General features: G+C 36.0%; 1 protein-coding gene across 2 annotated transcripts in view; it reads right to left on the bottom strand.

Moving 5' to 3' along the window:
* Positions 1 to 1,618: 1,618 nt before the first annotated feature.
* Positions 1,619 to 14,344, bottom strand: part of LOC115210685 (inactive selenide, water dikinase-like protein) — a 37,289-nt gene continuing 24,563 nt past the window's right edge. The window contains exons 4-8 of one of the 2 annotated variants that reach the window (XM_029779367.2): positions 13,217 to 13,366; positions 7,534 to 7,646; positions 5,953 to 6,143; positions 5,395 to 5,607; positions 1,619 to 3,980 (exon numbers count right to left, since the gene is read on the bottom strand). In XM_029779367.2, the coding sequence (XP_029635227.1) occupies positions 3,796 to 3,980; positions 5,395 to 5,607; positions 5,953 to 6,143; positions 7,534 to 7,646; positions 13,217 to 13,366 (852 nt within the window). In that variant the 3' untranslated portion in view covers positions 1,619 to 3,795. The remainder of the gene's footprint in view (positions 3,981 to 5,394; positions 5,608 to 5,952; positions 6,144 to 7,533; positions 7,647 to 13,216; positions 13,367 to 14,344) is intronic. The other variant, XM_036503604.1, reaches the window with a different exon arrangement.

Below are 14,344 nucleotides of genomic sequence, written 5' to 3'. Positions count from 1 at the left end.
CCCTGCATTCATATCTTCCATCACCGTGTCAAGCACACAACTGATAGCTGGCATCCTCTGTTGGGGAGACTCTCTCTCTCTCCCATGCATTCTCTACGTTTATTAACCTTTCCTAATAGCACTCCCGTGCTTCTTTCTTTTCAGGGTCACTAAGGCCACTCTCCATCCGTATACACTTCTCTCCCACATCTTGATTCTCTTAAACACTATTATGCAATCCATCACGCCTATCGCCTCTCATCCTCAAGTTGTAAAACAATGGCGAACTTTTTTCTTTCTGCCCTTACTAAATAGACCTGTCGTCTGCCTACTAGATATAGTTCTCTGCTGCCCCCATTTTCCTTCCCTCTTTACCTCACTATTCCACCACCATGTCACCTTCAGTTTCACGAAATTTTTGCCCCAGCCACAAATTTGTCACTCTTAAGTAGGTTGTCCCGTAAAAGTTTCCAGTTGTCCTCAATCTTTATCTTCTCGTCAAATGCTTCAATTAGAATGCCTCTAAATCTCCAATCATTCGAATGATCCTTAAGCTTACATAGCCTTCTTTCCCAGTCTGGTTTGCATCTCAGAGTCCTTCTATCCCTAAATCTGGAGTCACTAACCACTTATCTCATTAGGGACTTGGCATCCACTACTATCTCTTCTTTCTTGTGAGAATGTTGTCAATCTGGCTCTTCTGTGGCCACCATATTGATAGATAACTAGCATGTTTCCTGAGGATATTGTGGCAGCTCAACAAACCATTTGCATCACAAAACCCCAGCAACCTTGCTCTCTCCGCATTTCTAGAACCAAAGCCGTAACTAGCATGCACGCCATGAAATCTGTTGGAATGTTGTTCAATATGTCTGTTGAAGTCAACAGTCACTGCTATTCCTCATCGAGGTGATCTGCAGAACTTCCTGTGATTGCTCCTTCTGATTATGTGCCAGCTCAGCATGAGGAGCACATGTAGAGATATGTAGAGTTACATTATCCAAAGTGAGTTTAACAATCCTGCCATAACACCCTGATTACCACGACCATCCTATCAACCCATTTCCCTGCCAAAGGGAACTCGACCACCTCGCCTCCGTGAGGCCCACTCGAAAGGAACTTGGCCACTTCGCCTTCATGAGGCCCTCTCGAAAGGAACTCAGCCACCTCGCCTCCGTGAGACCCACTCGAAAGGAACTCGGCCACCTTGCCTCCGTGAGGCCCACTCGAAAGGAACTCGGCCACCTCGCCTCCGTGAGGCTCACTCGAAAGGAACTCGGCCACCTCGCCTTCATGAGGTCCACTCGAAAGGAACTCGGCCACCTCGCCTTCATGAGGTCCACTCGAAAGGAACTCGGCCACCTCGCCTTCATGAGGTCCACTCGAAAGGAACTCAGCCACCTTGCCTTCATGAGGTCCACTCGAAAGGAACTCAGCCACCTCGCCTCTGTGAGGCCCACTCGAAAGGAACTCAGACATCTCGCCTTCATGAGGTCCACTCGAAAGGAACTCAGCCACCTTGCCTCCGTGAGGCCCAACACTCAAAAACAACTCAGCAGTTATAAACAAAAGATTCACATCAAAGCCATCCTTCATCAATATTCCAAGAAAAGAAAAAAAAAAACACAGAAAACAGAAATCTGGTGAAACTGGTGTTTTATTTCTGATTTAAAGATGATTGGAAATCACGTTGAACGTAAAATGGTCATCAGTTATCCATGCCACTGGTTCGACATCGAATTCCCAATGTCATTTCATTAAGATGACCATTAAACAGCTTTCAACAAGAGATTTCCTGGAACTAAATATCTAGATGTACAGGACTTGCTCAAGGTCTCATTAGTACAAAACTAGAATTAACAACACAAGAAAAATTTACAAAAAAATTCTTTTGAACATTTAAAAAAAAATTATACATAGAAAAAAATTGACTCCTAAAAACCAGCAGCTTTCTCAACAGACAGTTGTTCTCCAGGGATGGAACCACAATATTAGGGAGACATTTCTGGTTTTATTGGCAACCAAAAACAGGTCCCTGTTTACAGTTGAATATGCGCTATTTTTTATTGCTTCCTTAGCAGAATAAAAATGTTACAAAATTGTAAAGGGTATTCTGAAGGAAGCAAGAAAAAATATTAGGGGACAGTAAAAATACCAAATTAAGTTACAAAAACACGATTTTTGCATCAAATTTTAAACAACATTTTCTACGAAGAAAAAATAAAATTTTGTAAAATAAAATTTTTTTGCTTTTTTTTTTTAAACCAGCTTCAATTTTCCAAAGTAGATCCTTAATGAATGCCAAAACTTAATGAACAAAGTTATTTATGTTTACTAGAAAAAGGACTTGGGGGAAGGACGGGATGAGAGTGGCTGAAAAGTGGAGATGAAATGAGAAAAAAAAAAGAAAAGTCGGATGCAGGATTCCTAACTGTGGTTAGAATTGAATGACAACAACCCTGGACAAAGCAAAATGCCTTGGAATGGAATGGACAGTAACTATTGATTAGCTTATATCAAAGACCAGTCAAAGTTCAATTTATGTTCAGCGGTTCAACCAATATTTACATGGACAAGGACTTTTAACCAATATAAAAGGGGCAAATATAATTGCAAAAGAGAAGCAAACAAATCCATTTTTCTTCTTTTATGGAACACAAAAGCAGAGGCATTTATAGAAAATAGCACATTAATTCATTTTTTAGAAAACATTGAAAAAAATTACTTCACATCAAAGTTGGAACAATTTTCAAAAGTTTGAAGTAATAAGACAAAACTTTCTAAATTTTGAAAAAGATAATTCTTAACTGTTGCAGTAGCAGAAATACTGGAGATTTTTCAGGTCATATTAAATATATATTATCTAGAATAGAGTGAGGAAACAAACAAGACCTTAGATTATTTTTAGAAATTTCAAAGTTGTACTTATTTGGCAAGTGAATTGACTAAATCTGTTGAAACTGAAAAATTCCATCATGGACAAAATGATCTGAACGATTTCTCTTTGTTTTTAAATGGCTAAAAAAACAATTCCAAGATAGAAGTGGTTATTTCCAGAAAATATTTAAGTGTTTAAGAGAAAAATTTAGGCAGAAAACGTAAATTATTCTGGCTCTGTGTTGAAATGTGCGAAAATAGTTTTTGATAAATAAAGCTATGGCAAGAGAAGACAATTCCAGCAGTTCTGGTACCAAATTATAGTAAATTGGCCTGAAATACTCCTCCTCCTCCTCCTCCTCATTCTCATCTTATTCTCTCTAAATTAAACTCTAAAATCTGACCACTCCAGAAGCATTTGGTAACATTTAAACCTCAGAACAGGAATTTATTTTAAGCCAGAAAAATTCATATTATTCGTTCATATGTGTCTGCTAGAGATAAAAATTGCAATTGTATGAATAAAAAGTTTTTAAAAATTACTATTTCTGTAAAAGAGATTAAATTAAGGTGAAAACAGACAAGTTTAGTTAAATACGCTACTATTAAAGTTGAAATACAATAAAAGAGTTTTGATTTTTCAAATTTGAAAATCAAAATGTTACCATAAAGAAATGCCCAAAATACAAAGATTAAACTAATCTAAAAGAGAAAAATGATCAAAAATTGAGATTAGAAATCAGTGACCAGGAATTAAGATTAAACTAAAAACTTTGATGATTTTGTTAGAGGAATTACATTTCTCAACAAAAGCTCTAAAAATTGTTTTGTTGTTAAAGATTTAACCATTTCTGAACTTCGTTACCAACTCCTCACAACATTATGCCCACTTGTTGGTCCACATAACCATTGGTAGAACTAGGAAGGAGGGGGAGGCGATTACCACAATTCTCCATCTTTTTCCTTTGCTGGTACTTCTATTACCCGCGGTTTGTCGATGATTCGGGCAGTTCGATTGCCCTTCTCCACAATTCCAATAATCCAAGCTTGGTTCCCCTCTTGCTTTTCAATATCTTTGCAATATGCAGCAGCTTGTTCTCGGGGAAGCGCAATCAGCAAACCACCTACAAAAGAAACAGCACCTCATATAAACCATTTATTACATCAGCAGGACAGGAATGATCAAAAGCTTTATGGACAAAGAAAATCCATTTCCTACTAAATGAAAAACAATTATCAATCATTAATTATTACCCACCTGAAAATACCCCTGGTTCTATGATATAAATAACAATGGAAATTAAAACCTTCAATCAAAATTTCAATTTATATCCCAGACACCAGCTTAAAAATTTCACAGCTGAAAAATTTTTTGGCTCAAACAATCAACCCAGCCAGGTTGGTAACGAAAGGGTTAAACATTCTAAGCCATCTAACATTTTTTAACACAACTTTCAAGCCAGCCGAGTAAACCCATTGTCATTTAATTGTGAATTTCAGCACAAATCTAGTCAATACATTCGTGAAAACATGCGATTCCACTTTGGTTAGAAATAACGAAACGGTTAATAATGACAGAGTTATTTTACTAAAGTCTTCATTATTTTCAATTGAAACAAAGAGAGGATTTCAACAGAAATATGGTAATGAGAGGGTTAAGTCAAACCATTAACATAAATATTGTTACTTCATCATCATCAATTAACCCTTTCGATACCGTATTTATTTTGAGATGCTCTGTGTTTCTTTGAATTACTTTAAATATAACAAAGAATTTAGTAAAATAACTTGGTTATCATTCAGTTAGTGTTACAAACATAAATTGTGACTAAGGTTTGGTTGAAGATTTTAATTCAAAACTTATGAAAACAAGGCATTTGTACTCAGAGCCGGTTTCGGCCGGGTTGGTAACAAAAGGGTTAAACATTCTAAGCCATCTAACATTTTTTAACACAACTTTCGTTTTTTTAAGGTGGGGCGAGGGGCCTTATTTCTACTGTTATTAAATAAAAGTTTCATACACCATAATTGTGAACTTGACTGATTTTTTTTCAAATGCTACAAAAACAAATTGTATCAAGCCTAACTCATTGAGGATATGGAGACAATCAGAAATTTCAAACTTTCTGGTACTGTAAACGGTGCTGGACAAAGAGAACGAAACTTTTCAACTATTCTGGAGTAGATTTACTTTGTTTTCTAAACATCGTGGCACCAGCACCAGTGCTTTTTATGGGGCATTGCTACAAGTGCTTTTTACATGGTACCAGATTTACTAATAAAATTTTAATTTCTAAATTAATGATAAAATTTTAGTATGAAAGTTTTCTAAATAATTTACAAAATATCAAAATGTCTGTATCACTCAAAGTATGGCAAAGTTGAAATTGTTGTGTAGCAATGGATGAAGGATTTTTACTTTCATTTGCCTTCAAGGGAAAGCCAGTCCCAAAATGTAGTAACAGCTGTAAACGCATGCACACAGAATCAGCTAATGTAAAAGAAATAGAGACATCAATGCTTTAGTTGTCAACTTACCAGATGTTTCTGCGGACTGTCCTTGAAACAATCCAAACATATTTCCACTGGCTTTACTGACAGCAGCCATTTTGGCAATTATTGGCAGATTGTGAATGACAAAACTGACTTCGTTTTTCTGAATTTTTGACAAGTTCTTTGCATGGCCAATTAGGCCAAAGCCTGTGACATCAGTGGCACCATGTGCATTATATTTGTGCATCAGTCTAGCAGCTGGAAAGAACAACAAAAAATAAGCATTCAAATGAGATGAAGCCATTAATAGTTACAGAATGATCAAAATTTTATTTAGAATTAATTTTTTAAAATACAATAAAAAAGAAACGATGATTCGAAATTTCTTTTAAAAAAAAAGAACACTAAGTGCTGTTGATAGAAACGGTAAATTCGAATACATTCGTCAAGAGAATAAATATTGTAACAGTAACAAAAGCAAAGGAGTAACTCTTACTGTAGAAGCGAGAGGAGCGTAAGATGGAACTCATACACACTAAGTGTGGTTGGTTGAGTCTATTATCATTATAAGAAGATATTAGTAAGGTAAATCGTAACACATACCAGTGCGATTTAGTCTTGACATGCTGCACATTGCTCTGTGATAAGCTTTACGAATATCGTCTTCACTGACAACCATTTTGAGCCGAGACATTCGTTCAGGTTCATCTAACCATTGATGGGCATTCACAGCAACCTGAGTACCCAGGGGCTTGGTCAAAACAAGAACGTCACCCACTACAGCATTGTCTGGCCTGAAAGAAATAAAATCAGGAAAAGAAGCATTTTTAAAATACTTTTCTTTACAAAAAGAGTTCAATATTTGAGGGAATCTAGAAGGAATAATCTCTTGAGATTTCAGCCCAGTTGATACGGCTTTTAACTATAGAAGTACCTTTAAAATGCCCTGTCTAGGATTTAACTATACACATACATTTACATATTTAACTAATCAACTGATAAAGATAAAAATTATTTACAAACAACAAACTGTTTCCAATAGTAACTAAAATTCTAAAAAAACATTTTAAATACTGAATAAAACAAAAAATTTAACCAATATTAAAGAGAAAGCAAAGTATTCTGTAAGAAAACCTTCAGGAAAAAAAAAAAAAAAAAGAAACCACTGACCACCTTCAGAGTGGACTGTAGTAAGATTAACTAAATATGATGGTGAGAGACAAGGAAACCAGTTGGGCGCTTGTATCAAATATTGTTAGACTCTTTTAGAAGATAGCCATGCCAGGGTCCAAGCAACTTGTCTGGTGCGGGTACGTTCATTTCATTCTGCCTGTCCCTCTCTCCTTCCCTCTCATAAGTTGTTTTAGGCTATAACTATGGAAAAACCAGTTTCTATAAGACATTACAAAAGTGTGGAGTCAATCTTCTAATTGCAAGGAAAATATTTTACTATTTTTTGAAAATAATTATTGATGACATTAAATGAGACTGTTGAAGAACTCATCATTTTACATCCGTTTTCCATGCTGGCATGGGTTGGATGGTTTGACTGGAGCTGGTAAGGCCAAGGGCCACACCAGGCTCCAGGGTCTGTTCTGGTAGGGTTTCTATGGTTGGATGCCTTGTTATGTGGCACCAGCACCAGTTCTGTGGCAGACGGTTCTTCTTGAGTATAGCAGTAGACCAAATATCTCCGTCCTTAATCGAGACACAACCAATTAGTATTTTAAAGACAACAAAGTACAGCTATGGGGAATTAACTTTGTAAAAATGTTTTAGTCGAAAGTGTTTTATTAATTTAAATCATTAGTGTGGAAAGGAGTCTGTTTCCTAACTCCATGGTTCTGGGTTCAGTCCCACTGCAAGTTTCTTTTACTACAGCCTTGGACCAAGCAAAGCCTTGTGAGTTGATTTGGTAGACGGAAACTGAAAGAAGCCCATCATGTGAATGTGTGTTTGCTTGTCCTCCACTACTACTTGACAACCAGTATTGGTTTGTTTACAGCCCTTGTAACTTAGCAGTTTGGCAGTAAAGAATGATAAAGTAACAGGCTTGAAAAGAAAAAAAAGTACTGGGATCAATTCATTTGACTGGAAATTCTTCAAGCCGGTGCCCCAGCATGGCCGCGTTTTAACACGCGAAACGAATAAGATAAAAGAGAATAAATATATTTGTTTCCTTACATTATAAATTCATTCGGTTGACATACTGTAGTTGCTACTCCACCAATGGTCAGCCAGGGATTAATAACTGTTTGACCACCTGATACCTGGGTGCCAGCATCTTCAGCCAAGTCCTTCAGGAATTTACAAGAGATTCAATGCAAAAAATTACAAGAAAATAGGATAGGAAAGTTTTCAGGAAAAAAAAAAAAAACAATTAAACAGAAAAAAATTAAACTAAATATAATTTCAACTTATTCATCATCATCTATCAACTACAGATTACAACTTGTATTTCCATTGGCCACATTCTATTATTGGTGTCTTCGGGTCATGATTAGTCCGGGGGAGGGGGGGGGCTGACAGAATCATTAGAAAAATACTTAGTGGCATTTCATCTGTCTTTATGTTCTGAGTTCAAATTCCACCAAAGTCGGGTTCACCTTTCAATCATTTGAGGTTAATTATATTAAATACCAGTTGAGTCCCGAGGTTGATGTCACTGAATCAGCCCCTGCCCCAAAATTGCTGGCCTTGTGCCAAAATCTGAAACCTATATTTCAAAAATCAAAATCAAATTCGATGACTGGCGTCCATGCTAGCTGGGTGCAAAGAGCACCATACGAGTGTGATCATTGACAGAGCGGCTAACCGGCTTCCTTGCCAGTGGCACTTAAAAGGCACCATTCGAGCGTGATCGTTACCAGTGTCGCCTTACTGGCACTCAAGCCCCGTGCTAGTAGGGTATTAAGAGCACCATCCGAGCGTGATCGTTGCCAGAGTGGCTATCTGGCTTCCGTGCTGGTGGCACGTAAAAGACACCATTCGAGCGTGATCGTTACCAGCATCACCTTACTGGCACCTGTGCCGGGGGCATGTGTAAAGGATTCGAGCGAAGTCGTTGCCAGTACCACCTGACTGGCCCCATGCCAGTGGCACATAAAAGCACCCACTACACTCTCAGAGTGGTTGGCGTTAGGAAGGGCATCCAGCTGTAGAAACTCTGCCAGATCAAGATTGGAGCCTTGTGCAGCCATCTAGTTCGCCAGCCCTCAGTCATTCGTCCAACCCATGCTAGCATGGAAAGCGAATGTTAAACGATGATGATGATGATGATGATATTTCATTGAATACTAACTGTACAACAGCCACAAATGTTTTAAGTTTACTTTTATATGACATATATATACTGGAAATATTCTATATTTTCCAACTTCTGTCCATGCACCCAAATGGCATGGACTAGGTAATACATTTTACTAATGTTGGCAGGAGACACATATTGTCATCACCATCAGTGATAATATCCTATAATTACCTGTAGTTGTTTCACTAAAGTCACACTAACTGCACCACCACCATCACCTATATCTGTGTGTCCAAGTTCACTTACTGATGTAGTCAGGGTGCTTGATCCAGTAGAAAGTCTGGCAGAGTGAAGGAGGAGATTGCAGTCTGTACAGTATGAGATGTGGATACCTAATGGTAGTTTTGGTCATCATAACTCCAAACATAGATGAGTGAGAGAAAAGAATGGACATGTAGAATTGCATCCCCACTCTTTTCTAACAAGATCCAGTTCTCACTTCCAAACCATTTTACTTTAACTTTGATGCTGTTACACAAAGTGTGTGATTTGTAATCATTCAACCACGGTAGTGGTTGAATATATTCTTAAGTCAACCATTTCGTCAATCACAGCAGCTTCCAAGCTTCACCACTAATTCAGTTCTCAACTAAATTGCAAATTGTTAATAGTCTTAAAGAGGACATTTCTTCAGCTACACTTTGGCATAAATAGTTTGAGATTTGGTTCAGTAAGAAAAAAAAATTACAACAAAATATGTGGGGTCTAAAGCTGGGCAGTAAAGCAGGTATCCTTCTTCAATTAACATAATTTTTTAAATTTTTAAATAAAAGTATACTTTTCTTAGGCTTAAATGATAGAAAAATGTGTGAGGAATACAGAATTGTTAGTCGCATTGAACAAAAATTAGTAGAAAATAAGTTATGAGGTGAAATGTCATAAAATATAAAATAAGCGAGGAAGTAAGTAAAGGAGTAACGCCCCCAACCAATAAGAATATATTTCTAAAATAAATGTTTACATTCTGGGGCAGCAAGCTGGCAGAAATGTTAGCGCACCAGGCAAAATGCTTAGCAGTATTTCTTCTGTCTTTACGTGCTGAGTTCAAATTCCACCGAGGTCGACTTTGCCTTTCATCCATTTCAGATTTATTCAATTTGACATACAGATTATTTAATTCATTTTTTTATAACTAAACACTTTGAAACTTCTGATACTGGTAGAATGTGTCACATAGAACAGGGTTTACTCTAAACGTTTTTTACAAAATTTTGTATTTTAGAAGTTATTTCATCAGAAGTTACAGAGTTTGATAAGTGGCAATACATGAAACTCTCCAACTTCTGCTGATGATATATATATATACATGTTACATATACATGTAAAAAAATCTCATCACGGAATTGAACCAATGAAAGAGCCTCTACCTGATTGCTCAACATGCTAAAAACAGCAGCCAAAATATCCCCCTACCTAAATCACAAACCCATTGCACATAATGTCCTAGATTATCCCTAAAAAGACAGTTTGTTGAAGGCTGGAATGTCTTTGATGCAGTATCAGGGTTGATTTGAAGCTAAATAACAACATTATGGTAATTTCTATATTAATACACACATGATTTTCACTAAGCAAAAAAAAAAGTTTTTTTGTGTGGAATAAAGTACCCTGACCTCCTAATATGCTGCAAATCCCTTATTCTGGCTCAGAAAAAATGGGGGTGGGGGGCCACTAATCCTGGAATCAGTGGAAATTTTCTTTTTCATTGAATGAATTCCTGTGACCTCCTAATATTGCAAAATGAGGTTACTTAAGGTGAGCCTGGCAACTGATGGTTTTGGGGTCTTGTTGTTTGTAACTTTCGGTGAGCCATGGTGCAACCAACAAGATGGTAAAAATCCCTGTCATTAATTTGGTGTGGATGGGTAATATCAAATAATTCAATCACAACAAATATTTAAATTAAACATGAAAAAAATTTAATTATCTTTCAGTATTTTATAAGGTAAAATCTTAAATTATTAATTGACATATTAATTATCTTGTAATAGCAATGCCTGGAAAAATCAAGGATTACATGGAAAAATGCGAGCATGAAAAGTAATATTCTTAAGATTCAAGTTATTACACCTGTAAAAGTATAGGACAAGCTTTTACTTCTAGTAAATAATAAGAAACTTTTTACTTAAAATATTGCAGCTAAAATTAAAATTAAATATCAAAACTTATAGTTTACAAATAACACAATACTTATGTAAGTAGAATTTGGCTAATTTACAACCTTAAATACAGAAAAAAGTGACTAATAGACAAACTTACAAATTAGCTGAACAGTTTTGTACAATAAATTTAAAAGATGAGAACTGTAAAGAGTGATTAGAACTGGCATTCTTAGTTGCAATATTTTAAGTAAAAAGTTTCTTATTCTTTACTAGAATAGTTTGTCCTATACAATTCCAGGTGTAATGACTTGTCCTGTTATTTTCCAAGTGTAATAACTTGTCCTGAACTTTTCCAGGGTTAAAATCTTAAGAATATTACTTTTCATGCTCACATTTTTCCATGTAATAACAGTTCTTTGAACTGCCAAATTTGGTTCTTTCCACAATTATACTGTTGAAAGAATGAAATGGTGAGGAATACAATTTAGTGATCAATATTCCAAGTGTCGACTGAATCAACTCCATCCCTCAATCATAAATGCCAGGCTCTCTATGACCTCATTCAAGAAAACAATACTAACCTTAAGGTCAATGGCACTCATAACAAAAACATTTTTTTTTTATGGTTGATGTTAGTGTCTAACTGGCACACATGCTGGTGGCACATAATGAGCACTGTTGGGGTATTGGGCCGCACAAAGGTAAAGTGGCTGAGTTCCTTTCGAGAGTTGGGCCTCATGAAGGCAAAGTGGCCGAGTTCCTGTCGAGCATTGGGCTTCACAGAGGCAATGACCAACACCTTTGGCATTACGTTGTGCTTGAGAAAAAGACCCAACAAGCCGAGCAAAATTGCAGTCGTGGCAGATACTGGTGTCATGCAAATGGCACTCGCGCCAGTAGCACATAACAGCACCCATTAAGCTCTTGGAGTGGTTGGTGTTAGGAAGGGCATCCATGCCAAATCAGACTGGAATGTAGTGCAGCCTTCCAGCTTACCAACCCTGGTCAAACCATCCAACCTATGCCAGCATGGACAACAGACATTAAATGATGACGATGATGGTGATATTGATGGTAACTTTTCTTCAAATTGTTAAAATGTTAAATATTTCCCTCAAGATTTACATCAGAATTCTTACATCAACCAAACCTGAAATTCCAAGTTGGCTAAGACTTTCATTTTCTTATATTCTTAGAAATTCAGATTGCTCTGTCATATGTAATTCTTATTTATTCACATTGTTTTGAATTAATTACTGTATTTGATGGCCTATGAGATGCACGATTGCATAGAACACACCCAGCCTAGGCTATACTTTTGTAAAATAAATTACTACTAAAATAATGTTTTAATTCCTCCACTTTATGTTATTAGCAGTAATTATAAGCAATTTATTGCATCCACATTCAATTTAAACATACCACAGACAGATGGCAGCACACGTTTTGTAATGCCTTGCCATCCACAAACCCTTCCCCCTCTGATATTACCATGTTCTTTCTTATAAAATATAGTATCAGAAATGCAGTCTGAGTTTTTTGAGCCTACATTGAATGCACTGGACACAGGGGTTTTTTTAAAGCCATTTTGGGATAAAAAAAAGGTACATCTTGTAGGCCATCAAATATGGTATCTACTATCTTGTAGTTTTGTGATTGCAAAGATGTGATACTTTATTTTTTTTTTTTAGAATGACATTCTCGGGAAGGTGTGAGAAGCCAGATCCGGCTAGTTTGAACATAAAACAACAAGAATATTTAGGCTGGATATGGTCAGTTTAAATGCTAAAAGGTTAAAATCAATAAAAACAATGAAATACCAAAGTATTTCATTTCTATTTCCCAAATCCACTGATTCCTTTTGAATTGTTTCTTATTTCTTTACTACTCACAAGGGGCTAAACATAAAGGGGACAAACAAGGACAGACAAAGGGATTAAGTCGATTACATCAACCCCAGTGTGTAACTGGTACTTAATTTATCGACCCCGAAAGGATGAAAGGCAAAGTCAACCTCGGCAGAATTTGAACTCAGAACGTAACGACAGACGAAATACCACTAAGCATTTCACCCGGCGTGCTAACGTTTCTACCAGCTCACTGCCTTTCGAATTGTTTCATCCATCAAACTTTTATCCTTTTAGCTTTCAGATTATTTTGTCAAATGTAAAGCAGATTTATTCGCATCGATATGAATTTAATCATACATGATTTCATAGCCTTGAGATTTCAATGTGATTACTTACTTTTAGCATGACATTGTAGGGTAGGTGCGAGAAGCCAGATCTGGCTAGTGTTAACATAAAGCAGGTCAGATATTTGGGCCTGATATGGCCCAGTTTAAATGCTAAAGGGTTAAAGCAATAAATACCACAGCAAACAACAGACAGATATATTAATTAAGAGTGTCTTTCTAATTAATTCACTAATTTAAAATGAAAACAGTAAAACTGACCTTGAAACCACGCATCATAATTGGAACGACCACATCTCTTTCTTTTTCTGTCATTTTATTACTGACACCAAGCAACATGAGCATATTGTCACATTCAGTGACGCCCATGGCATACAAGTCACTTAACACATTGGCACAAGCAATTTTACCCTAAAAAAAAAAAAAAAAGGAAACAGAATTATTTACATGAAATCGTTATTTAATTCAATTTAGATGATAGTCATTGCACATCCAATGAAAAATAGATATCACACTTTTAAGAGATTTACTGTTTGGGAAGTGTTGTCCCACTAAATGGAATAGGTTAAACAAACTTGTTCAATGTTACGTGTTGTCTTGTATAAAATATACAATGGTAGACCTTGTACACAAACAGGACATTATTAATTCACAAATATTTACTAAACCAATCAAACAAGCAGAAACAAACTGTTAATACTTAAGAAAATACTAAGTTTAACCCTTTCGTTACTATATTTCTGACCAAAATACACCCCCTCATGAGTTTCAATTAAATTCTAAAATAATCATTAATTTAGGCTTGTTTCATTAAATAACTAACTTTTTTACTTATCAACATATTAATGTGATATTTGGAACATAATTAAAGAAAGGATTCTTAATCAATTCTATTGCATAACTTTTGTCTCAAAGTGACTTTAATTACAAGTAAATCCAGGTAAATTGAGCAAAAGGTAAAAATATTAAAATTTTAAATTGAGCAAAAGGTAAAAATATTAAAATTTTGTTTAAACATCACCATAGAAAATGAATCATCAGCTAATATTCAAATGGGTATGCAACAAAATTTTGATAAAGAAGAATTGTGCACATCACTATATCATCAGTTGAATTTAATGCACAACAGGTGTACCATAAAGGTGGAATAAAGTGAAATACTGGAATCCACCGCACGTTTGACCGAACTAAAGAAATCGGTCAAAAAATAATATACGGCCCTGATTATGGTATGGAAGTGATAAATTCCAGACCATATCATTCCCTAGGCCATGCTGACTAACATTATTTTCCCTGTATAAAAACTAAATCCATGCAGTATCCAGTATTTGTTTCACAAATTTTCCGAAATTTGAACCCCCATTTTGTGTTTGTTTACATCCTGTGTAA

This window comes from Octopus sinensis, linkage group LG1, assembly GCF_006345805.1.
Source record: "Octopus sinensis linkage group LG1, ASM634580v1, whole genome shotgun sequence".
NCBI classification, from domain to species: domain Eukaryota; kingdom Metazoa; phylum Mollusca; class Cephalopoda; order Octopoda; family Octopodidae; genus Octopus; species Octopus sinensis.
This window is presented reverse-complemented; position numbering and strand designations above follow the sequence as displayed.